This window comes from Lynx rufus, unplaced genomic scaffold (genome assembly GCF_022079265.1).
Source record: "Lynx rufus isolate CCGP_SWC_20201006 ecotype Redwood Valley unplaced genomic scaffold, mLynRuf1.p SCAF_7, whole genome shotgun sequence".
NCBI lineage: Eukaryota > Metazoa > Chordata > Mammalia > Carnivora > Felidae > Lynx > Lynx rufus.
Window position 1 is genome coordinate 116458253 of NW_025814889.1, and position 27304 is coordinate 116485556.

At 38.1% G+C, this 27304-nt stretch overlaps 1 protein-coding gene across 1 annotated transcript in view; it reads right to left on the reverse strand.

The window, feature by feature from the left end:
* Positions 1 to 27304, reverse strand: part of FGD6 (FYVE, RhoGEF and PH domain containing 6) — a 114190-nt gene that overhangs the window by 42057 nt on the left and 44829 nt on the right. Inside the window, exons 4-8 of the mRNA XM_047066232.1 lie at positions 19410 to 19477; positions 19278 to 19308; positions 6872 to 7023; positions 4722 to 4878; positions 2665 to 2752 (exon numbers count right to left, since the gene is read on the reverse strand). Of these exons, the coding sequence (XP_046922188.1) occupies positions 2665 to 2752; positions 4722 to 4878; positions 6872 to 7023; positions 19278 to 19308; positions 19410 to 19477 (496 nt within the window). The remainder of the gene's footprint in view (positions 1 to 2664; positions 2753 to 4721; positions 4879 to 6871; positions 7024 to 19277; positions 19309 to 19409; positions 19478 to 27304) is intronic.

Consider the following 27304-nt stretch of genomic DNA (forward strand, 5'->3'; position numbering starts at 1 on the left):
ATATGTATACTTCAGTACTATCTGTGTAGTTTGGGGAAGGACAATTCACCTCTCGGAATATGTCTTCCATTTATTTTTATTTTTTATTATTATTTTTAAAAGGCCTAAGCCTATTTAAAGTTTATTTTGAGAGAGAGCGGAGGAGGGGCAGAGAAAGAGGAAGAGAGAGAATCCCAAGCAGGCTCTGCACTGTCAGCGTGGAGCCAGATGCAGCGCTCAAACTCAAAAACTGCAAGATCATGACGGGAGCTGAAATCAAGAGTCAGACACTTAACTGACTGAGCCACCCAGGAGCCCCTAAATATGTCTTCCTTTAGGAGAAGACATCATCTCTGAAATTCTCTATCTCAATGTCATCCTTTAGGCTAAAGATGTTTTAGCTTAATGGGATATTTTAAACCTATCTTAAAAGCAGCCAATATTATTTCCTGAATGGCTTCCAATGTAATCAAAACTGACCCAGAGAAATTGAAGTGCACTAAATTATTGGTAAAAGACCCACTCCTTGACCTTGAGGAGTTCATAATCAAATTACGGAACCAATTTTCAAATTACAAAAATACTAGCAAATTCACAAGGCACCAAATACAGTAGTACCCCTTATCCATACTTTCACTCTCTAAAGTTTCAGTTAACCAAGTCAACAGCTGTGAGTGTAAGGAGGCAGAAGATTCTTCTAACATGTCACATAAGGTCAACAGTAGCCTAGGGATACACAGTGCCTAATGTCATTCATCTCACTTCATCTCATCATGTAGGCATTTTTTCATTTCACATCATCATAAGAAGGGTCACCATAGTATAATAAGATAGGAGAGGAAGATGAGGCACCCAATCAGTTAAGTGTTTGTCTTTGGCTCAGGTCATCATCTCACGGTTTGTGAGTTTGAGTCATGCATCGGGTGAGCTCGATCCCTGAATCAGGTGAGCACGAGCCTCACTTCGGATGAACACGAGCCTGGCTTCTCTCCCTCTCTGCCCCTCGCAGGATTCTCTTTCTCTGCCTTTCACTCATTTGCACCGCCACCCCCGCCTTTCAATTAAAAAAAAAAAAGATATGAAAGAGACCATATTCATTTAACTTTTATTACAGTATATTGTTATAATTATTCTATTTGCTATCATAAAATACATGAAATCTGTTCTCTTAAAAAATAATTTTTAAAGCTTACTTTGGCTGTTTCATCACTTCTCAGTTAAAACCAAACTTCCATGAATCATAAATTAAATGTATAACTTTACTTAGATCAATCATAGTGTGGGGGGAGAAACATTTTTACATTAAAATTTCAGAATCTTGCTCTATCCTTCTCTCATTTGAAACCACAGTAGTCTTTTGCCACTAAAAACACACTCCACAGCTGTAGAAACAGCCTAAGCCGTTTAACAGCTTCATTTACGACACAGCATTGAATTTATCTAGCAAAAACACAACACATGCATTGGTACTTCCTTTTTGTCCTGTGTTTTCTAAATCTCTGCCAAAAGCAGAGGAAAGAAAGTACAAATGGACAGGATATCCTCAAGTTATTTGGTTTGCCTTATGTCATTCCAAAGAAAAATCTAGTGTTTGATTCACAGTTCGAAATTCAAACTGCACACTTGAAACACCTAGAGTGGCCAGTTCCAGATGCTGAGGGCAGGCGTTCCTCAACAGCACTTTGTCTTTTAAAAGGCAACCTTGGAAGGCTTTGCCTAAAGGAATATCAGGAAATTCTGGCTTTCCAGGACTCACACGTACTACATCCGATATAGTTTTTGGCTCACAAGAAAGGATTTAGTGAAGGAAAGGAGCATGCCCACTCTTTCTTATAAATACCAACAGGAACCAAGTACCTCAAAATCTATTTACATGAAATCACTACAGACTGAACTTAGAGTTGTGGTGGAATTTTGATATTCTTATCCATTTGACACAATCTTAATGCACATAATATATGTATACTAAGTTGCTGCACATCCAATTATTTCACCAAATACTCCAGTGGACCTAGTAGAATGTGTCAGACACTAGACTTGGTGTGAGACTGTACTAGCTTTTCTGTGACACCAAACCACTTATCTCTATTATTACATCTATGTAAATAATACCGTGATATATGGATGGCTACGGTGAAGACTTGGAAGGGCCAAGGAATATAAAGCCCTGAGCACAGTGTATACCTTCACTCAAATCGTAGCCTCTTGGCTTCTTCTTCCCCCTTTTTTTTTTTTTAACAGTTATAGGAGTAAGCCAGATAGACACAGCCCTGTAATCTTGAAGCTTACAGTCTACTAGAAGATATAATGACCATGAGAACAACAACATGATGATGATGACGATAAGGATACTATTATTAATAGCAGCCGATACTGGTTTAGAACTTAGTATGACCAAAACACCATTCTAAGCACATAGCTCATTAATCAATCCTTACAACCCTCTGAGGTAAGTGACCAGGGCAACAAATATGTGTGAGTGACTCCCTAAACCTCATTCTTGAGCAGCTGGGAAAGGTCATTCTTGGGATTAATAATATTAATCAGGTAAAATGTCACAGGGATGTGGGGTTGGGATGGTATGATGTACATGTAAGAATAATGCCCACGCAGAGAATGCATGCAGGGATGATCAAAGAACTGATCAAAGAACTGGTTGGTTGGCAAACTGTCAGAGAAGCCTACCTGTCAGCAGCAGCCTGTACTGGGGGATCCTCTGAACTGGCTTGAGTAGGTAGTGCTTGAGGGCCAGATTAGCACAGCGTGGGCTCATCTGAAAGGAAAAGGTATCCAAAGTCAACACAGGCATTCTTCTAAAAAGCATGGGACCCAGATTCAAGTGCCCAGGAAACCAAACTTGAGGTGGCCATCAACTGTGGAAGGGGATTCATGGAAAAGCCTGCTGTAACTTAAGGCTCAGCTGTTATGCTAAGAGTGAAACCATAGCCCACTCAGCACCTAGCCCACCCTTTTCTGCAGGTAGGTCTCTGAAGTCACAGGCTCACTGCGATCATTTGTTCACGGCCCTCTCACAGACAGTGGTGGCTGCAGCCTGTGCTCTAGATCAATTAGAGAGCACCACACTCTGCAGCTGCCACTTAGCAGAGCCTCTGCCAGTGTTTTCACAAGCACAAACCCAACGAGCAAGAGAGAAATGCATGGCACTGAAGATAAGGCGACAGAAATCAATCTACTGGGAACTGGATTCAAATAATAATCAGAGTCTATGGTCAATGTACTTAGGATAACAACAAGTGGTAGTGGGGAGAATTGCAGAAGTTAAAGATGACCTGAAAAGTAGCCTAGCTATGTGTATCTTCTCTAATAAGCCCAATGGATGTAAAATTTCTTTCTCAGATGAATGGCTATAAAAGACAGCTCCCAAATCAGTGTATATAGAAACATTTGATTCCGGAGCCATTTTGATTTGATCAAAATGACAACTGATTCTGCCTTGAAAGCTCTTTTCCTAAGTAAGTACAACAGACACTTCAGCCCAACCCTGGGCCTCCCACACATTCTCCGACACAGGAATTTACTGTGAGGTAGCATCAAAATGGCTGAGTGAAAATGTTCCTGCATCCTAAGATGTTCTGCACTTCTTCCCCAGCTCAGGTGGGTGGGGAAGAGTTTTTTAAGATTTGCTCAGATTGTTTCATCTTTTTCTAGATATGCACCTCTAGGGTCTGGTACACAGAATACTTAAAAAATTATAATGATATTGCATTTAAGAAAGCATCTACCATGCAAGCATCATTAACCAAGACAGTTAATTTTCCTGTCTTATGTTTTCTTTTGCTGCCAAGACAACAGAACAATTAATTCTCTGGACACTGATGAAACCCTGGGTCAATTATCAGTTGCCATAGCTACATAAATCACACTTCCTTTCTTAACAACATGAAGACATCAGGAGAGGAAAAGGAAAAAAAAACCCAGAAAAAAGACAACAAATGATTTTAAAGTTTAATTACGTGTCTAATGTAAAAATAAGAAATCAGCAATATCATAATACCTCTAAAACCTTTCTAGTTTGCATGACTGGAATTTTTTTTTAGTTTCAAAAGAGAGAAGTAAGTATTCAAACATATAGTAATTCACATTTTATCCAAGACTGGGGGAAGGACTTAAACACAAAAGCTTTGGCTATAAAACGTTATTAATTTTTCCTAACTTTGACATTGAACCTGTGTCATTTATTTATCTAAAGGGAAACAAATTATATTTCCTACCCATCATTGTAGATTAGTTGTTAGAAGAAGAAAAGGAAAGGCTGAGTTAGAAATAAGAAATGTTTCTAGAATAGTCAAATCCATGGAGACAGTAGGTAGAATGGTGGTCACCGGGGGTGAGGGAGGGGAGGATAGGGAGTTGTTTTAGGTATAGTTTCAGTTTTGCAATGTAAGATGAAGAGTTCTAGAGATTGGTTGCAAAACAATATGAATGAACTTAACACTACTGAACTATACACTTAAAAATGGTTAAGATGGTTGTTTTATTTTGTGTGTATTTCCTCACAATTAAAAAAAAAGACCCATTAAAGTATTCTAACATGCAATAAAAGATTTTCAAAATTAAATCTGGTACATACTTTTTCACCTTTTAATTTGTTCAATCTCCTCTTTGATTCTGAAGGAATTAAATATCAGTATCTTTTTGTTTTCAACGATGGCATATTATTACAGCTTTAAAAACAACAAAAGAAGAAAAAAGGGTTCAACATTATATGGCAGCAAAAATACCTCAAATTCTCTAACAACAGCAGCAAATGCTGGGTTCTTCTTGCACTGCTCATCCAGCAAAGCTATATTCTTATCAAATTCTTTGATGTATGTGGAGTACATTTTTAGATATGGTCCCTTCTTTACAAAGATATCAGCAATTCTGTGTTGTTCAGTCCTAAGAAAAGAAATACACAAAATATAAAGAGTCATTAGTGTATCCAAAACATATCTAATAAAGAGCAGAGTCCCAAGTCTAAGCCATCAGCGTCGCCTCTTTTCTCTTCTTGTAAGATATCTCCTATCTCCAAATGCCTACTCTTCACCATTCCCACTGCCGCCATCACATCTTGCCTGGACTTTGCCAGCCCTCTGACCGGTCCTCCTGCTTCTACCATCTCATCCTTCTGTGCAGCCTGAGAGTCTAAAAACAAATATTACTCATGTGACTTCCAATGGCCTCCTAGGGGACTTAGCAGAAAAACAAATTCCTCACCTTGGCTTACAAATTTGTAGCCTCATTGGTCCAGCTGCTGCCTACTTTTCTGACTCATTTCAGGCTTCTCTCCTTCTTTCACAGTACTCTCCAATCACACTGGTCTTCTTTATATTCCTTTGACATACAGAGTCAATCCCACTTTGCAAACTCTTACTAATGGCTTTGCATGCCTGGAAATATGGAGGAACCCTGGCTGGCTCCTTCTTTTTGTACAGATGTCACTTTTAAAGTGCTTTGCCTTTTCAGAGGGTCTTCTTGGCCATCCAGTCTTCACTTGCTAGCACGTCATCTTATTTTATATCTTTCTAGATCAGAAGTTGCTTTCATCTAATGTTTCTTGTCTATTTTTCTGGCTCTTCCCCCACTGAAACATCTACTTCATGAGAACAAGAGCCTCATCTGTTTTGTGCAATGTGATATTCCCACCATGCTTAGAGCCCTGACTAGCACACAGTAAGATACTCAAAATTGTGTTGAATGCAGAAATGAAGTATTGCAACAGCTGTTATTAAAAGCCAATGCAAAAATAAATGTTATTTCAGAAAGCATACTAAAACCAAAGACTATGTCTTAACTTGAAGACCCCAGAGAGAAAAATATTTTAATAAGTAGAAAATACCTTATCCAAGGATTAGAAGAGTTTTATGTCAGTAATAAGTGTAGCTTTTGGCATAATTACTGTTTTAGCTGTCCCTTTCATCAATTCAGTCTGTTTCTTAAATTAATACTTTAATGCAGAACATCTATAGATCTAAACTTGGGAAAACTTTTAGCACAAGCGAAAAATATATTTAAGCCTCTTTATAACGCTTGCACAAATATACATATCTGTTAAAGGCAATTCAGGGTAATTTTAAAGATAATTTTTATAAAAAGAATGACAAAGTATGTATAGGAAAACTCTGTGGAATCACATTTTATTTCTATCATGACCTTAAAAAATACCTTTCAGTGATTCCTCAGTTCTTAACCCTTTGTTATTTTACATTCGGGCTTCAGCTAGGAATTAATCACTTACCTAACATATTTTGCTAACATGCACAGGCATATTTCTAAAACAGGCAAGAGGTGTTTTTCTGGGTTATATGTAAAATAAAGCTTACAGGGAAATTTTGAATTTTGTGCATAGCTTCAAAGAGGTCACCAAAGTTTCTGCTTACTCTCTACAACCCAAGGAAGTACTTAACCTTTTGGTATTCTTTTCTACAGTCTACAATGATATCATATACATGTAAATTTTCTAAACCAAATAAACCTATTATTCCAGTGAATGGTCTCTTTTCCAAAATGCAAAGACAGATTCATGAAACTCCAGAAAAGATAATAAAGCATTTAAAAACATTTCAGTGTGAATATATCAACTAAACTCCCTCAAACTCAAAAACCTTGATTATCAGAGGTCTCCTACAGAAAGTTAAATTGGCTAAATATGGGTCCTTCTTGCTTTTGAGGCAACATTACCAAAGAATTTGAACAGTTTTCGAATTGAGCTCAGTGCATCAAGGTTGTGAATTCTGGCCACCTAAAATGACCAATCTACAGGTAACCACCAAGAAAATTTAATATATTGAAACAACTCAATGTAAGGAATACCACCTCTCTGTCACAAGCAGGGCCCTTGTGGCCTCATCTAAAATTGGAACTTAGGGAAAGCTGGTCAGTCCATTTATACCAGTTTGACATCCTTTCCTCCAGTTCCTTCAGGAGATCCCGGTTGAGCTCATACAGCTGAGGCAAGTAGTACAGGATCTGATTTAGGATCCGGTCCTCAATCACGGGTTTCCCAAGTTGCCTGGAAGCATGGGCCACTGCATCTCGGAAATCCTATTATAGTTCAAAGGAGGAAAAACAACATACACACACATATAATTTGATGTAAAGCTTTTCACCCCAGTGATTCTCTTTTCTACAACAATATAGATCACAAACTGTATTTTCTGATGTGAAAGTGTTATGGCTTGGAGCGAACAATCAAGAAAGAATTCTTGTGGTGTCTCTGGTGCAAAAAGGGTGATTTTATTAAAGCACAGGGACAGGACCTGTAGGCAGAGAGAGCTGCACTGGGGCTATGAGGAGTGGTTGATTTACTTTCAAGTAGGGATAGCAGTTCTCTAAGGAATTTGGATGTAAGATTTCCAGTACCTTGAAAGGGTAGCTGTTGTGAGGAAAAGGTCATTTACTACTATTGTCTAGTAATACCTTAGTCATGAGACCCTTCATGAAGATGTATATCAGTGGGCCATATGCTTGGAGGATGACTGCTAACATATATCTTGGGGGGTGGGTAGAGATAAAGGAAGCTTCCAAAGGAATTTTTTTTTAACGTTTATTTATTTGGGGGGGGGGGAGAGACAGAGACAGAGACAAGACAGAGAGAGAGAGAGAGAGAGAGAGAGAGAGAGAGAGAGACAGAGAATCCTAAGCAGGCTCTGCATGGTCACAGCAAAGCCCAAAGTGCGGAGCAGGATGAAGGGCCCGAACTCACAAACCCTGAGATCATGACCTGAGCCAGACTGAGTCACTCAGGCGCCTGTCCAAAGGAATTTTTATCCCTTAAAAGAGACTTACAGGCACCTGGGTGGCTCAGTCGGTTAAGCTTCCGACTTCGGCTCAGGTCATGATCTCACAGTCTGTGAGTTCGAGCCCTGTATCGGGCTGTGTGCTGAGGCTCAGAGCCTGGAGCCTACTTCAGATTTTCTTTCTCTCTCTCTCTCTCTCTCTCTCTCTCTCTCTCTCCCCCCCCCCCCACTTGCACTCTGTCTCTCTCTCTCAAAAATAAATAAAATAAACATAAAAAAAAAAAAGAGAGAGAGACTTACAGGATCCTGGAGGTCAGGCTAATGTCAAACTAAGGCTGCCTTTTGTCCTTAGCAAAGTATTAACATTGAGGCAGTTGAATTCCTATAGGAAGGTCACTCTGACTGTCTCAAGGACTTGTCAATGGCTGTAAGTTTTAAGGAAATTTAATTTTTTTCCTTTGCCTTTGTTCTCCATATCATTTTCCATGTAGAATTACAAATTGAAAGTACGCACTTCCTCCTATCCTACTTAGCTAGACAGGAAAAAAAAACACAAAAACAAAAACAAAAACACCACAACAAAGTGGCTGGGGTAGATATTTGGTCTTAAAACAGTCTGTGTGAGATTTCTCTTACATCTTTTGGTCTGATCTTCAAACTCAGTAATTATATTAAAGGGTATCTGGAAACTGTATTGCCTTTAAACTTATTCCAATACTGCTATATGAACACAATCCATTCATTTTAGAAGTCCCCAAGAGATCTTAATTGATTTTATTCTGGAAAGTCCCTTTGTTCACTTTCAGTAATTATTTCCCAACAAGAGCATTCTAGGTAAGGCATGTGGAGGAGAATGGCACATTTTTAATAATCAGAGAATACTGGATCCAGTATTACTGTGTTTCCTTGGGCTAGCTGCATTTTCCTTGTCTGCTAAGTGGTTTCTGAGACTTCCACAATGCGCATCGCTAGATAACACACTTAAAGCTTTTTGCAATGTGTTTGGCACACAGAATCAACAAAATATTTTAACCATGGACTCTTCTATCCCTCTAACCAACTTACCAATAAATTCATCAGGATTTAGATCTTTCACAAAACAAAAATTTTTCTCCTTACATTTTCTTTCCTGTCAACTTTTCCCTAGAAAATTATTTATATACCATGTTTTTAAGACAAGTCCACACCAACCTACCCTGTCATTCCAGTGGACTTGGAAAGGGTGGTGGTGTCTGGGATCCTATTTGTCTAGTTTCACACTATCTTGAGGTCCACCCTCTGGGGATAAGTAAAACAATAGTGGAATCTGTTCCACAGCCCTAAGGACTCAAAAACAAAGATTGTTCATTCTTAGAAACAATCTTTAGGTTTAATTAAAACCTTAAAGCAAAGCTTAGGCAAAACAGACTCTATACTAGGTTTCATCTTCCTTTACCTTTATTTCTAACTATTTTTCCTTCAGGGATTCACTGGGCAAATCAAATACATCAAAAAAAAAAAATACCCATTTCTCCCCTGATCCCTTCAACCACTTGCCTCCTGTACATTAACCATAGGCATTTCTTATATTTCTTGTGAAAGACAAAAACCTTATATAAATTTTTTTATATAAAACCTTTTATATAAAAACCTTTTATATAAAAACCTTTTATATAAAAACCTTACATAAAATTTAAAAGTAATGAATGGATTCCTTGCCTAAAGGATGGTTATTTCAGACAACTCAAATCCTCCTGTGCTAAACCAGTGCTAATAAACCCTTCACTTCAGGCCTCAGGATCTGGGACTATACTTTATTGGCCCAACAGTCACAATACTTGGCCCAAAGGAACCAAGTACTTAAACTAGTAACTAAAGAACTACTTTTACAGCTAATTACTGTAATATAAAGATGGGAGTTTGTAGCTCGCATAAACTCCAATTCAGAAAATCACACAAAACATCTCCAGAAACCAAATGGATATTGGCCAAATTCCACCTCCCAGCAGCTTGTTTCTATCAGCATTCACATTTACTAAGACAAAATAGACCTTTAAACTTAATGCTTTTGAAAGTCATTAGATTTTCCACCAGGCACAACAGAATATATTTACATGTCAGTCACAAATTATAACACAATTATAACAGTATTCAAAGCACAGTTAAACATCTTCCATAGTAGTCTTTTTTTTTTTTTACCACTTTAATAATTAATATAACTTAAATGCAAGAATTCCTTGTTCAGCAAAGCAATAAGCACTGCCCTTTCTTCTGGTAGAAGACATGATGAATATATTTGTCCCTTGGCAGCAACATGACTTTTATTTTCCAGTTGGAAGATACTTCCTCAGTCACAACAGTGACAGTAGCCGTTAGTGGCTAAGTAGCTTAAGGACCCTATTTGACACAGCTTTTGTCAGACTCTGCATTCCATATGTCTGCAACTATTGCCAAAAGGAAAACTTGCTTATTTAAGACACATTCAACAGAGACCAGCCAAATTCACACTGGGCTGACCAGTAAGATGGCCACCTCTAACTGGAGGTGTCTGTCACATACTAGGCAAAATGTCACTTTTTCCAGTACTACTGGATGATTGTAGGTAGCTCTGAACGAACTTGTGGCCCATACTGTCATTGGCAAAAGAGGACCATTTAATAGAGACTATAGGAATTTAGAGTTTCTATCCAGGTATCTATTACAAATTATTCCTAGGACCCAGGTTACATATTCTAAGCAAGCACTACCAGGGCCATCAACTTGTCTTCATCGTACCTTTTTGAAAGCAGAAAAGGGTACCCCTTACTCCAGGCCAATGCAACTCACACCAAAGACCCTACTTGCAACTCATGGCCTTTAATTATACACAGCAGCTCTGGCCCAAATCTCATCCCCTCACCTTTTGGGCCACCATCCCCTAAAAGCCATGTGCTATGGCCCCAGTGCCAGATGTAACTAATGCACACAAGAACTACACACAGAATCTTTCACTTATCAGCTCTTCATGAACCTCAACCATTTCCAGAACTGGTGCCACTAGAAGGAAGAAAACATCTTTTTTTTTTTTTTTTTTTTAAATAAAAAGGATGGTTACAACATATGTCTGGTTATTTTTCTAAATGCTAACAGCCAGGATAATTTGGGAAAGTGTGATGACACTTAGGAGCCAGAGGCAAAACTATTTTTGGGCAGAAGAATTTAAATTCTCCAACACCTCCTTGACTAAATCAGTGAGGATATAAGACCACACGGCTGGCACTTCAAAAATTAGATCCAGAGTTTACTTTTCTACACTGGAAAATCTGGGTAATTAAAATGAAAGGGGTATGGGAACCAGGATATAAAAATGTTAGGCAGGCAATAGAGTTTATTGATACCGACTATACATACTTTGGTCTATTCTTCCAACATAAAACCCACCAAAAATTCTGTATGTAAAACTGAACCATCTAACAGTCTAGTTTCTGATTACAGTAACCAAATGCATGTTCAACTTGGCATTTTTAGAAATAGGCTCCTGAATTATAAAGTGTATCATATTATTAATAATTCCTAGAAAACCTACAAATGAGAACCAGATCAACTTTTAAAACACAGTGAATATAAACCACAATTTCTTTATCCATTCGTCAGTTGATGGACATTTAGGCTCTTTCCATAATTTGGCTATTGTTGAGAGTGCTACTATAAACATTGGAGGTACAAGTGCCCCTATGCATCAGCACTCCTGTATCCCTTGGGTAAATTCCTAGCAGTGCTATTGCTGGTTTATATACACAATGGAATACTACGTGGCAATGAGAAAGAATGAAATATGGCCTTTTGTAGCAACGTGGATGAAACTGGAGAGTGTTATGCTAAGTGAAATAAGTCATACAGAGAAAGACAGATACCATATGTTTTCACTCTTACGTGGATCATGAGAAACTTAACAGAAGTCCATGGGGGAGGGGAAGAAAAAAAAAAAAAGAGGTTAGAGAGGGAGAGAGCCAAAGCATAAGAGACTCTTAAAAACTGAGAATAAACAGGGTTGATGGGGGGTGTGAGGGAGGGGAGGATGGGTGATGGGTATTGAGGAGGGCACCTTTTGGGATGAGCACTGGGTGTTGTATGGAAACCAATTTGACAATAAATTTCACATTGAAAATAAATAAATAAATAAATAAAGCCTTACATAAAATAAAAATAAATAAATAAAACAGTGAGTTCCTTTGAAGTATTAACATACTAGCCTTACAAGCTCTGATCACTTGGGCAAGACTTAAGCAAAAATCAATGCAAATAAATTCAAGTATGAACATCTAAAGCAATGAAGCACAAAACAGATGGTCTTATTCTTAGGGTCAGGATTTACATCTCCAGTGCCAAAGAGAAGTAAGTGACTTAATGAAGCTGTCCTGACTGGGTGTCTTGACCTGAGGGTATGACTTAACCACTATGATGACACAGTGAATTACAAAAACTAAATGGACATATCGATAGACAGGGAACTCTGCAGGGCTCCCTGCCTTCAAAAAGGGCATTAATACTTCATATTAAGCCAAAGCAAAGCAGCTGGGAAGGTCAGAGAGCTTTGATAAATATGCAGAAAGAGTGTGAAACTATGAAGTAAACGTAGAAGGGGGAGGAAGTCCTAACATTAACAATTTGATTTTGTTTTTAAATTAAAATATTGACCAATGAAATGATTTCTCCCTCTCCCTATGATCAGACTGATCACAATCAGGTGATTGTGTATAATTATCAATGCACGCTATAAACTATATAAAACATGACTGAAATCAATCCTTTATCTCCAGTCTCTAACTCCCTTAACAACAAGTAATCATAATGTATCCTAAGTGAAAATATGTAGCTTCATTCTCATCTTCAAAAGATGGAAAACTAGAATTTCTCTGATTTCTTGGGCCACTGAAAGAATTCTGAAAATAAGCTAATATATCCAAAGATATACTACTACCCTCTATACAGCATGTAGAAATGTCAAGTTAATAATTTTTAATCCATTTCTGAACAACTGCCTAAGTTCAAGGTCTCAGACCAGAATTCAAAGTATGGTTTTGCCATTTAGCAGCGGGTTACTTTCGGCAATTAGTTTTCTTCATTTTAAAAAACAGAAATAACAAGTATTTGATAGGGTTGTTATGAGGATTAAAATAGACAATTTACATAACACAGCATGTTTCAAGTCACACAGAGAGTGCTCAACAGAAGGCCATTTATTTAAGTAAAGGAGATTTGGTTAATTTAAGTGATCACATGAATATCATTTAAGGTCAACAAGTCCTGGAAGCTTGGAGACAGAATGCTGAATCAGAGGCATATAACAAGAAGCAAATACCAAACCAAAGTAAGGAAAACAAACACCTCAGCAGCAGGACAAAGGGGCTCTTAATGAACTTCATTCAGTGAAGGACAGTCCTAACAAGAAGGAAGCTGCTCAAAAAGTGAAGGTTTGGCAGCCATGTCAATAGACGCTAAAGGAGTATTCTTTACAACTAAGGAACAAATTAATGATAATTAAATCATTAACAAGACTCAAAAAACAGTCTGTATTCAGTAGAAAATGATGAAGTTAGGGGAGCCTGGGTGGCTCAGTCGGGTAAGCATCCGACGCTTGACTTTGACTCAGGTCATGATCTTATGATTCATGAGTTTGAGCCCCACACTGGGCTCTGTGCTGACAGCTGACAGCCTGCTTGGGATTCTGTCTCCCTCTCTCTCTGCCCCTCCCCTGCTTGTTCTCTCTCTCTCTTTCTCTCAAAATAAAAGAATAAAAAACAAAAGAAAAAAAAGAAAATGATGAAGTTATTTAAGATAGGAAAAACTGGAGGCTTCTATGAGAAAGCCTTCTATTCTTTCTATGATTCATTTAAAAAAAAATTTTTTTTAACGTTTATTTATTTTTGAGACAGAGAGAGACAGAGCATGAATGGGGGAGGATCAGAGAGAGGGAGACACAGAATCTGAAACAGGCTCCAGACTCTGAGCTGTCAGCACAGAGCCCGATGCAGGGCTCAAACTCACGGAGCGCGAGATCATGACCTGAGCCGAAGTCGGCCGCTTAACCGACTGAGCCACCCAGGCGCCCCTCTATGATTCATTTTTTAAAAAATAAAAGATACATTCTAGTTACTAACAGACATATGAATGTCCAAATAACTGCCTCTAACTCTATAGATTTCAATGAGAGTCCCTTAATTTTCAAGGTAAGTGGGTCTCAACCTTAAGAAATCAGTGAAGCAAAGATGCTTCATTACTAGTATCATTTTATTACTTAATCAGCCCATCTTTGTCAAAAAAGACCTCAAAGTCTCTGATCATTCTCTTGTCAAAAAAAAAAAAATGTTTTTAAGTCATGCTATTTGGGCATTCATAAAATAAATTTATAGCTGTTTATTAAAATAGTCTCCCATCAAAGGGAAAATAAAATAATAAAAACAATGCAATTACTATTATTATTATTCCCATTTTCCAGAAGAAGAAACTAAGGCTTGACTAATTTGTCTAAGAGCACATAGCGGCAGGGGCAGAATTCTTAACCCCTAAAGAATTAGTCACACTCATGCATTCAACAAATGTTTACTAAAAGCCTTCCAATGAACAGGAATGATGGTAGGTACTGGAGAGATGATCCCTGCCCTCACCTAGCTTATATTTTAGTAGAGTAGACCAAAAATAAACAACTAAACAAACAAATACACAAATTATATTAAGTGTCAAGAAGAACACAAAGGGAAAGGGAAAGAGAAAAGGATAGTCAAGAAAGGTCTCTATGAGGAGGTCACATTAAGCCAAAACTGGAAGGATAAAGAAAAAACTAGCTATGAAGAAAATGAAGACCAAACGTTCTGGGAAACTGCATTAGAAAAAGCTGTGAGCAGGAATAACCTTAGCAATGAACTAAGAACTGGAAGGAGGACTGTATGGCCAGAACATGGTCAGTGAGTAAGAGAATGCCCCTCTCTTTCCCCAGCATCTCATCTTAGTAAGAGGCCAAATCACATAGCATCTTGTAGGCAGGGGGAACCATAATTTGATGATCCAGCAAGACAAAAGGAACACTGTTAATAATTACTATTAGTTATTAGTTATTAATAGACAATAGACAATAACCAGAATTGTCAAAAGCAGACTGGGACATAAAGTCATCCTATTTACAAGCCTTGGTAAGTAACATGGACTTTATTCTTTTTAAAAAAAATTTTTTTTTAATGTTTATTTATATCTGAGAGAGAGAGAGGGACAGAGTGTGAGCAGAGAAGGGGAACAGAGAGAGGGAGACAGAACACAAAGCAGGCTCCAGGCTCTCAGCTGTCAGCACAGAGCCCGACGCAGGGCTCAAACATGTGAACTTTGAAATCATGACCTGAGCCAAAGTTGGATGCCCAACCGATGACTGAGCCACCCAGGAGCCCCGGACTTTATTGTTAATGCAATGGGAATCATTTAAAGGGTTTTAAGAAGGGGAGTGACATGTTCTAATATAGATTTTAATAAAATCACTAAAAATTTTGTAAGGAAAAAAGATTGTATAAGAAACAGGTTGGGAAAAGGCTGAGAATGGAAACAGGAGTGAGTATCTGTTAGGAGGCTGGAATGGTTGTCTGTCTGCGTAAGAGATGATATTCTGAACTAGGTTGGTGGCAGTAACAGAAACAGAATCAGTAGGTTTGCTGACGGGTTGGTTGGAGAAGTGGGTGAGAGAGAGAAAGAAACAGATTCTACTTTTCTGGCTTTTGCAGTCATAGGGATGGCACTACCATTTTGTAGTTATTTTTTTTTTTTAATGTTTATTTATTTATTTTTAGAGAGAGAGAGTGTGTGTGCTATGTCAGCGCAGAGCCTGATGCGGGGCTCGATCCCACGAATCATGAGACCATGACCTGAGCCGAAATCAAGAGTCGGACACTCAACCAACTGAGCCACCCAGACTCCCTGGCACTACCGTTTTGAAAAGGAAAATACTGGTATTGGGTATTGGCTGGGAGACACTGTGTACACTGGGCCTTTAAAAATACCTATTTTAAAGTCCAGGAGCTCATGGAAGATACTGCAGAGCATACATCATAAAAAAGATTAGCTGTAAAGTCTCGCCACTGCTGCTACAGGCCCAAATTTTCCTCACAAACATCAGGCAGACGAATCAAAGGCCTCAATTGGATATTCCTTCCAATGTCATAATAGCTTGAGTGATAAAATTCTTTAGTTTACACTTTAGATTTTATAGTTAAGATATGAGCTGTATCACCTAGGTCAGCAAATTATAAACAAAGAAATGTCAGTAAACTACAGTAACATTTAAATTTTAAAAATATTGGACATAGTGGACAGTGCAGATACTGAATATTTCTGTCATCTCAGAAAGATCTATTAGTGCTATTCTAGAGTCTCTAATACAAAAAACTATTCATAGGAGGGGTGCCTGGCTGGCCCAGTCAGCAAAGCATGCGACTCTTGATTTTGGGGTTGTTAAGTTCGAGTTCCATGCTGGATGCAGATAATACTTAAAAATATAAAATCTTTAAAGAAAATTATTCACAAGAAATCATGTATAACTGAAACAGCAGAATAGCTTCCCCCAAGCCACTTGGATACCTGGTTCATTTCCAAAAAAGTATCCACTGGATTATCTAAAGCCTATTATTTAGGTATTGTAAAGCAGTCATATTCTAGGGCATAACACAGACATTGACTCATTTATATGAAATCAGACAGTAAGTAGTGCTCAGGATTGAAACTATCCATGTGTTACCTTTGTGGGGCACTTTTGGTAGAGGGGTAAATATGAGCTTTAACAGTGTGGTGGGGGTGGTGAAATGAAACAAGACTCTTGACTTCACCCACATTATGCTGGTAACAATCCTCTCCTAATAACGGCTCTCACCTGGTTAATGCTTTGTTGTTAAAATTCCCATTAGAGCTGGGCTCTGCTGAGTTAACATTTACACATACCAGATAGGACGTTAACAAGAGGTAGGCAGATGATCTACTCTTACCCATGCATTAAAGGCTTAGGAGGTTTTGAAATGTACAAGCCAAGGTGGGTTTTGGATGATTCACTGCTCAACACCAGCTGGGGAAGAGGCCAAGGCCATCTATGAGATTTATCAGATCTGAGATGATATTGGAAATCCTTTGGTCTGACCATTTTTACAGTGTTTATGATTTGTTCCAAAAGTATAGAGATAAGAACAAGATACATTGTTTTAGGTAATCAAATAAAGAAACTAATGAAGCTCTTAATTGGTTCTCTACCTACTGGAATCAGAACTTCATTACAATGAAATTTTAGGACAGAGGAAAAAAGGCATTTGGAACGGACAGAATTATAAAAAGATGAAAAAAGCGGGTAATGAAAGTCAATCTAAGCACCTACGTACACTGTGCAAAATAAAAGGCTCTTTCACATACTTTATTCCACTGATTCCTCACAACCAGAAAGAGCGATATTTGTATCTTACAAATAAGGAAAGTTAGGCCCAAAGGGTAGACTACTTTCTGATATTCATATAGCTGTTAAAAAACAGAATCTACATAGGCAGAATAGATGCTGATATTTTTGCCAATATTCTCAAAGTGTGGTCCTTTTTATTATTATTGGTCTGCAAAGATATTAGTTAGAAGCATAAATAATGGATTGGACACTTTTATGTCACTTCGACATGGCCATGACATTTGTATTGTATTTTTAAAACTTCTGATCCAACACGGATTGGAAATATTTTAAATCCAGTCTCTCACCACATTATGAGAAGCACTATGCTAGACTATAGGCACTATGAGGGCAGGGACTCTGTTGTTTGTCTTGGAATCTTCAACATGTGTTCCATGCAAGATTTGTTGAAATAGTGCACTGAATTTCCAACTCCAGTTTTTCTGACTCCATAGCATTTTTTTTTTTTTTTGCCTCCATGAGCTTACCAATTAAATTGCAGATGCTGCAAATTTCCTTAGAGTGGTCTAATTCTGTTTAGACGTGTTTATCAGAAAACATGTCAAATAGGTACAATTTGTTTGTCCTACAGATATGTTAAGCTTTCCAGAAAAAGGAGTTTAGCTTTTTTCCTTTTCCCTCTGCAATGGTTTAAGCAATACAGAGGTTCAGTAAAAACTGGAATTCATTCAGTTCAAAATGGAGTTTATTTTGAGAAGTTATTTATTCATTCTGTTACATATTTGAATTTTTTTTAATGTTTATATTACGCATTTGAAATGGCAATATACTTCAAACTCAATAAATTTATTTGGGTGACCAAATGCCGTGCTATAATTTTTAAAAAGTGAATTACAAAGAGAACTAAGCAATACAGTCAAGATTTATATAAGAAACTATTCACAAGACAGTAATTACTCAAAACAAATCAGTAATGTTAAGAATTGTTTTAGAAAAGGTTTCCAAAACTGGAGATTCTTCACACAGGATTTAGAGCTCCAGGTTTCTGTTGTACCAAGCACAGAGCACAGAGAATCATTTAGTGAATGTGAATCAGGCTTAAGTGCACCCTACTTTTCATGTTCACATGTATCTTTTAAGTGGAAAACTGAAAATAATGATACTTTTAGAGATATTAATGGGTGTGAACCTACCATTTCTCAGTAATTAAGATAAAGATGATGTTAATAATTATACCATCTAAGTAAATTTTCACTTCAGTTGCTTTCTTCATTGTTTCCTCTACCTTAACCCTCTTTTGTTAAGTCTTAATAACTTGCCAAAATATAATTCAAATAAAGTAGGATTGAAAGCGCTTTCACTACTAATGCATAATGAAACTTGTAAAAACTTGCAGGTGCAAAAGAGTGCATGAGAAAAATGAATATGCTGTCAGCCACATTCTAATTGTTTCCCAACAGGTTTGTTCAAGTTGACAATTATAAAAATGGAATACAAAACTTTAAAAAGTTAGTTATAAAAAGGTCTATTTTAAGAGTCTATTTCTGGGAGCTTATTCAGATACAAGGAGAATGGTTTTGAACACTGAGCATGACATTCTTTATACATTGCTAGTGCAAAGTTCTCCTTATAGACATCTTCTGCAAATGCCCAAGAAGAAATACTCTAAAAACTGTTATGAAGACAGAAAGTTTAAAGACTTTGGAAATATGGATATAAAGGCCCTGGGGCACTTGGGTGGCTCAGTCAGTTGAGCATCTGACTTCGGCTCAGGTCATGATCTCATGGTTCGTGGGTTCAAGCCCCGCGTTGGGCTCTATGCTGACAGCTTGAAGCCTGGAACCTGCTTCAGATTCTGTGTCCCTCCCCGTCTCTTTGCCCCTCCCTGTCTTGTGCATGTGTGCTCTCTCTCAAAAATACATAAATAAACATTAAAAAAAAAGGCTCTATTTTTTGGAAATAATCTGGGTATACTACCTACCCATTAGAATACATACATTTTAGAAAACATCTATATTCACATATATGTATGAATTTAAAAATGTAACCATATATTAGGAAGCACATATATATATACACACATTAACTTAAGTATATTTAAGTTTGCTGAAAATTTTTTGACATAGGGAAAGACGCAAAAGAGAATAGTCTCAGACTCTAAGAAAATATTTGCAGATACTTACAATATGCAAAAGTTTTAACACATCCACAAACCTGTAAAAAAAAAAAAAACAAAAAACAATAAAAGAAATGTTTTCAATGAACCAGTAGGGAAACAAATGGTCATTTGAATTATAAACTGAATGAATACCTACACTTTCTCTGAGCTCATAATCTCCTTGGCAATATGATGGACTTTACTTTTCATTCCAGTATCTTCATCCTGTGGATAAGACTACATTAAGAAAGCATAAACTCATAAAAGGATAATGAAGATTGGGTTTGACCTGGTCAGATGTAAATCCAAGCTCTGATACTTATAGGTTTCTGATGAGAACACATTTCATACTGCATAACATCTCAAATGGCAAATGTGGAGCATGAGATGTGATTATTAAAACATAATACAGGAAGCGCTGAGAGCTATCGGTGATCCTCACTGTCACCAGCACAGGACTGATGGGACTGTCCTGGGGAGCCTGAGTCCTGGTGGAGCACAAATGCCAACGGTTCAAAACTGACAAGTCATATTCTGCAGGAGAAATGACCCTTACAGATATCACATAAACACGAGTTCTTCCCAATATGTAACCTAGGAATTTTTCTACTACCCTGAATTTCTCTTCAACATCTGCTGGTAATCATGGCATCTCCTCACAAACATTCATTGCTAAACATATACCCAGACATATCTCCCCTCCACTCCCTTCAAGATTTAACAAATCGCAAACATTCTGCAATATCTGGTTTAAATCTATGAAACAAATGGTTATATAACATTAAAGTTCCACTCCTCCTCCAAGAGTAAATACTAATCCTGCAGTGTGCATTTGTCCCTTCCATGTTTTCATTTTAGTAGAGAAGAACTTAAATACAATAGAAAAAAATCCTGGGGCACCTGGGTGGCTCAGTCAGTTAAGCGCCCAACTCCGGCTCAGGTCATGATCTCGTACTTCGTGGGTTCGCGCCCTGCATCGGGCTCTGTGCTGACAGCTCAGAACCTGGAGCCAGTTTCGGACTCTGTGTCTCCCTCTCCCAATCTCTCTCTGCCCCTCCCTGGCTCTCACTGTCTGTCTTTCAAAAATAAATCAACATTAAAAAAAAAAAATCCTAACCTTTCCATTAGAAATACTGTTACACAAAAAACATTCAAGGTAGGCTATGGAACGAATTACTTACAAAAATAATCTTTAAAGACCAATAGTTATTAATTCAGAATGTACTAATACTCCAGCCTAGTTAGCCTAGGATATTCTGCCTTGCTACTTGACCTTAGCTCCTAAACTCTGTCTTTACTTTTTTATTTTATTTAAGTTTATTTATTTATTTTGAGAGAGAGTGAGGGGGGGAGGGGCAGAGAGAGAGAAAGGGAGAGAGAGAATCTCAAGCAGGCTCCTTGCTGTCAGCACAGAGCCGGATGTAGGGCCCGATCCCACAAACTGTGAGATGATGGCCTGAGCTAAAATCAAAGAGTTGGGTGTTTAAGCGACTGAGCCACCCAGGCGCCCCTTAAACTCTATCTTTATTTTATTTTATTTTATTTTATTTTATTTTATTTTATTTTATTTATTTTATTTTATTTTATTTTATTTTATTTTATTTTATTTTATTTTATTTTATTTTATTTTATTTTTTATTTTTGGGACAGAGAGAGACAGAGCATGAACGGGGAAGGGGCAGAGAGAGAGGGAGACACAGAATCGGAAACAGGCTCCAGGCTCTGAGCCATCAGCCCAGAGCCTGACGCGGGGCTCGAACTCCCGGACCGCGAGATCGTGACCTGGCTGAAGTCAGACGCTTAACCGACTGCGCCACCCAGGCGCCCCTTAAACTCTATCTTTAAAGGAACAATTCGACAGATGAATTTGACTTCCATCCCCATTATTATTCCTCTTTTCTTACTTTTTTTTTTAAAGCTTATTTATTTATTCTGAGGGAGAGCAAGAGAGGGGGAGGGACAGAGAGAGAGAGGGAAAGAGAATTCCAAGCAGGCTCCCAACTAAGAGCACATAAGCTGATGTGGGGCTTGAACTCACAAACCCGAGATCATGACCTGAGCCAACATCAAGAGTCAGATGCTTAACTGCTTGAACCATCCAGGTGTCCCTTGTTCCTCTTTTCTAAGACCAGTTGTTTTGGTCAACTGAGCAAGATCCAGCATAAGATACTCAGCTCCATTCACCTACCTTTTAAACTACATATAGCTAACATTCCTCAGGAAGCAGTCTTAAGCACAGCCTGATCTTGCAGACTATGTATCAGTCATGTGCTAATAACTATGACTATGTACACACACACACACACACACACACACACACACACACGAGGATAACTGTTACTTTGAAAAATTTAGCAAGGTAATACTTTTCTTACTATTATAATGAGTTTCTCCATATCATCTGTAGCTAGAAAGTTTAATATTTCAAAAATACAGTTTAGGAGCACTTTGGTGGCTCAGGTCATGATCTTGCAGTTTGTGAGTTCGAGCCCTGCGTCAGGCTCTGTGCTGACAGCTCAGAGCCTGGAGCCTGCTCTGGATTCTGTGTCTCCTTCTCTCTGTTCCTCCCCCTGCTCATTCTCTCTCTGTCTCTCTCTCAAAAATAAATAAATATTAAGAAAAAAAAAGAAAAATATAGTTTATATTTGGAAAACTGAAAGCCAGAAGAAATGCATTAAAAATGAAAAAAGAGGGGCGCCTGGGTGGCGCAGTCGGTTAAGCGTCCGACTTCAGCCAGGTCACGATCTCGCGGTCCGGGAGTTCGAGCCCGCGTCAGGCTCTGGGCTGGTGGCTCAGAGCCTGGAGCCTGTTTCCGATTCTGTGTCTCCCTCTCTCTCTGCCCCTCCCCCGTTCATGCTCTGTCTCTCTCTGTCCCAAAAACAAATAAACGTTGAAAAAAAAAAATGAAAAAAGAGGGGGCACCTGGCTGACTCAGTGAAGCATGCAACTCTTGATCTTGGGGGTTGTGGGTTTGAGCCCCATGTTGGATACAAAGATTACTTAAAAACAAAAACAAAAACAAAAAAACCAACCAACCAACCAAACAAAAAAACACCAGAAACCTAAACCACTGAAAGATCTAAAGCTTTCACTGAGCACTCTTATTTTCAAGTGATGTGAGGTCCCTTAAAGATCAAGAGGTGCTTTCAGCAGTAACTTTCAAGAAATGCATGCTATAGATGGTAAAGCACTTCACTAGCAGAGCCACCTGAAATGTGTACCAGCTTTATACAAAAATTTCAAGTAGGTGTACTTTATTTTTGGCATCTACCCTTTATTTCCTTTCCTTTTTTTATGGCTCTGCCCTTATTAAGTCTCTATTCTAAATTTTTTTTCCTCTTCAGGACCCTGCTCTGCCAGGCCTGGTTTAGAGAGAATTGTGTGGTGATTCCATGATAATAAATGTTTATCCCCAGACAGATATCATTCTTCTTTCTGTTCCAGCATGGGACAAAAACACTTTAACTTAGAAAAACAACAAAGGTGGGCCTGACATTCCTTATCTGTAAAGCTAAAGTGTTGAACTTGCAACTTTAAAATCTTAAGATTTAAACGTTAAGTGTCTCAGGGGTGGCATGGCAAGTCAGTGAGACAGAGGGTGGCAGCGATTCAGAGGTAGCACTGGAGCTGGAGACTATGAAGCAGGTGTTTCCTTTCTAGAGACTGAGACTGTAAACTTTGGGGGAGAATATAGTGAGTACTGGCATAAAAACAGATGTAGGTCATAGGGAAAAATTAAGAGAAGTCCTTAAATTTTGTCAATGGATTTTTAACAAAGTTGTCAAGACAATTCAGTGGAAGAAAGGATTGTTTGTCCCCGCCCCCCAACAAATGGTTGAAAATTGCTGGACCAATTAGATGTCCATGAGCAAAAAGATGAATTTATAATCCACCTGACACAAAGATGTATCACAGGCTTACACATAAGAGCTAAAACTATAAAAGGTCTAGAAGAAATCCTTTTAGGTTTAGGCAAACAGTTTTTAGATACAACACCAGAGGCATAAACCATAAAAGAGAAAAAGAAAACACTGATAAACTAAACTTCATAAATTTAAAACCTTTATGCTTGAAAAGACACCATAAAGAAAATAAAAAGATAAGCCCCAGGTTCTGGGTCCAGAATACACAAGATGTGAATAGATATTTCACTCAGTATGTAAGAATAGCCAATAAGTATATGAAAAGATGCTCAATATAATTAGGAAAATGCACATTAAAACGACAGTGGGGTTCCATTCCATATCCACAGAACGGTAATAAAAAAATAAAAATAAATAGTAGGGTGCCTGGCTGGCTCAGTCAGAAGAGCATGCAACTTTTGATCTCAGGGTCATGAGTTCAAGCCCCACACTGAGTATAGAGATTACTAAAAATAATAAACTTAAAATCAGAAAATAGCAAGTGTTGGTGAGGATGTGGAGAAACTAGAACCTTTATCTTACTGCTGGTGGAAATGGTAGCCTTTATTCATATATTGTGATTGGGGGTTTTAGTTGTTTCCTAATATCACTCAAGGTAGAATTCCTATTTCTTATCTTTCTTGTTATTGAGATCACTCAGAGAGAAGGAGTGATCACCATCCTTACTCCATCATTTAAAAATCTACAGTAACAGATTATCCATCATTTGATAGCATGGTTAGTAGAAGAAAACAGCTCTACCCTCAGCTGATTCATTGCTCTACAACCAAATTTGAAAACAAACTGATCATCAGAACCCCCAAGCAGCTCTTAAGTTTCAAATTCCCTCTGAACTGTCTTGGAAATTCTGATTCTATAGGGGCAGGAAAGTGGTTGTCAGAAGAGGAAATTAAGGATAAATTTTTAAAAAGCCCTAGATTTCAAGAAGTAAATAAGGAGAGCAACCAAATATCCAAATAGCTATACCTATAAACACCCATGAAATATGCTAACATCTTGAAAGAGAGAAAAATGTACAGTTTAGGAAAATATTCACAAGGAATAAAGCATCCAATGACCTTCAGTCATTCTTTGAACAAGTCATCAAGTATCTGCATACTAGATACTGTAGAAACACACTCATCAAAGCCAGAAACCTGGACTCCTTTCTTCTCCACCTTCTGTGATCACAAGTGAGTCTTCAAGTCCTATCAATTTATCATTCTGCATATTTCTTTAAAGATTTATCAATCCTTACCTCTTCTTCAATACTGCCTCCTTATTTCTTGCCTACACTACTGCAGGAACATAAGTACAGTAAAACCTTGGTTTACAAGCATAATTCACCCTGGAAATATGCTTATAATCCAAAGCACTTGTATATCAAAGTGAACTTCCCCTTAAGAAATAATGGAAACTCAGATGATTTGTTCCACAACCCAAAAATATTCATATAAAAATGATTACAATACTGTAATATAATACAAAATAATAAAGAAAATGCAAAATATAAAGAAAAATAAACAGGGGTGCCTGGGTGGCTTGGTTGGTTAAGCGTCTGACTTCGGCTCAGGTCATGATCTCACGGTCTGTGAGTTCGAGCCCCATGTCGGGCTCTGTGCTGACAGCTCAGACCCTGGAGCCTGTTTCAGATTCTGTGTCTCCCTCTCTCTCTGCCCCTCCCCTGTTCATGCTCTGTCTCTCTCTGTCTCAAAAATAAATAAATGTTAAAAAAAAAAAGAAAAAAAAAGAAAAAAGAAAAATAAACAAATTAACTTGCACTTACCTTTGAAAACCTTCGTGGCTGGTGTAAGGGAGACAAGAGAGAGGAGGATTATTGTGTAGGACGACTTTCACTATCACTATCGGAATCACTGCTACCTATTGGCTCAATGGAATCTTTTTCTGCATGGAGCTATTGTATACACTCACACGTATGTTTGACTACAGTACAGTATTATTATTAATAAACTCTTGTCATATACTGTATTTCATGTAACTGGCAATAAGGCAACAAAGGAAAGGGTTTATACCTGCAGGCAGCCTGACCTAGAATGAAGCAAAGCATTCCTAAGCTTACTCTTATATGGAAGAGCAAAGGACTGTCCATAGGTGCTTTGAAGTGACAAAAATTACACTAGTGCCATTTGTGGGCACCTTCCAATGTTCTGAAAAATCAGTGATTTTTGCCAAACACCGCGGCCTGAGACCGAGCATTCAAGCATGGGAGACAGTCACCCACAATCCTGCAGTGAGAGCGAGAGAGCAAGAGCAAGAGCGAGAGAGACAGAACCACTGGCTTGGTCGTGATCATGTGACATTCAGCATCACATACTACTTGTATTGCAAGATATCGTTTATCAAGTTAAAATTTATTAGAAGTGTTTGCTCATTTTGTGGAACACTTGCAGAACAAGTTACTTGCAATCTAAGACTTTACTATGGTTTCCTTGGCTCTAGATTTTATCCCACTGCAATCCAGTCTCTATACTGCCACCAGAGTAATAGTTTTTATTTATTTATTTATTTATTTATTTATTTATTTATTTATTTATTTAAATTTTTAAAAGTTTAAATCCAAATTAGTTAGCATATGGTGCAACAACAATTTTAGGAGTAGATTCCTCAGTGCCCCTTACCCATTTAGCCCATCCCCCTTCCACACCCCTTCCAGTAACCCTCTGTTTGTTCTCCATATTTAAGAGTCTCTTATGTTTTGTCCCCCTCCCTGTTTTTATATTATTTTTGTTTCCCTTCCCTTATGTTCATCTGTTTTGTCTTTTAAAGTCCTCATATGAGCGAAGTCATATCAGTTTTGTCTTTCTCTGACTAATTTCACTTAGCATAATTCCCTCCAGTTCCATCTATGTAGTTGTAAATGGCAAGATTTCATTCTTTCTGACTGCCGAGTAATATTCAACTGTGTGTGTGTATATATATATATATATATACCACATCTCCTTTATCTATTCATCCATCGATTGACATTTGGGCTCTTTCCATACTTTGGCTATTGTTGATAGTGCTGCTATAAACATTGGGGTGCATGTGTCCCTTCAAAACAGCACACCTGTATCCCTTGGATAAATACCTCGTAGTGCAATTGCTGGGTCGTAGGGTAGTTCTATATTTAGTTTTTTGAGGAACCTCCATACTGTTTTCCAGAATGGCTGCACCAGCTTGCATTCCCACCAACAATGCAAAAGAGATCCTCTTTCTCCACATCCTTGCCAATATCTGTTGTTGCCTGAGTTGTTAATGCACAATAATAGTTCTAAAATGCATTTTAGGGGTACCTGAGTGGCTCAGTCAGTTAGGTGTCTAACTCTTGATTTAGGCTTAGGTCACACTCTCAAGGTCCTAAGATCAAGCCACACATCAGGTTCCATTATGGGCATGGAACCTGCTTAAGATTCTCTCTCTCCCTAAAAAAAGTGGGGGGTGGGGGTCACCTGATGGCTCAGTCGGTTAAGCATCTGACTCTTGGTTTCAGCTGAGGTTATGATCTCATAGTGTGTGAGTTGGAGCCCCACATTGGGCTCTGTGCTGACGGTGTGGAGCCTGCTTGGGATTCTCTCTCTCTCTCTCAAAATAAATACTTAAAAAAAAAAGACTCCCTCTCACTGTCCCTCTCTCCCACTCAAGCTCTCTAAATAAATAAATAAATGAACAAATAAATAAATAGGCTGCCCTCATAAAAAAAATAAATGAATAAGAAAATATTTTAAAGAAGGCAAATATAATTACCTTAGGTCTCAGGTTGAAACACATTAGGAACTCCCTATCACCTATGGGCAACAAAGACTCAAATTTCCTTTGCCATATATCTAAAACACTCCACAGTGTAGTCTAGTTATCTTCACTAGTCCCTCCCTGCTCCCACACACTGTATACTCTCTACTCCAACCAAATTGGAACCATCTTGCAACCCCAAGTATGCTCTGCCCTTGCATGTCTATCCCTGTATGCCTTTCCTTCTGTTGTGATTTCCTTCCTCATCACTTCTCCCCTCCGCAAAGATTTCTGCCTGTCATATTCTGACTTACCCTTTGAGATGGCACTCAAAGGTTTATCCTTTATGAAGGCTACCTTGATATTCTTTCCCTGCCACTGCCACAGTGCCGGTTATTCTCTTACTCATGTAGATTTA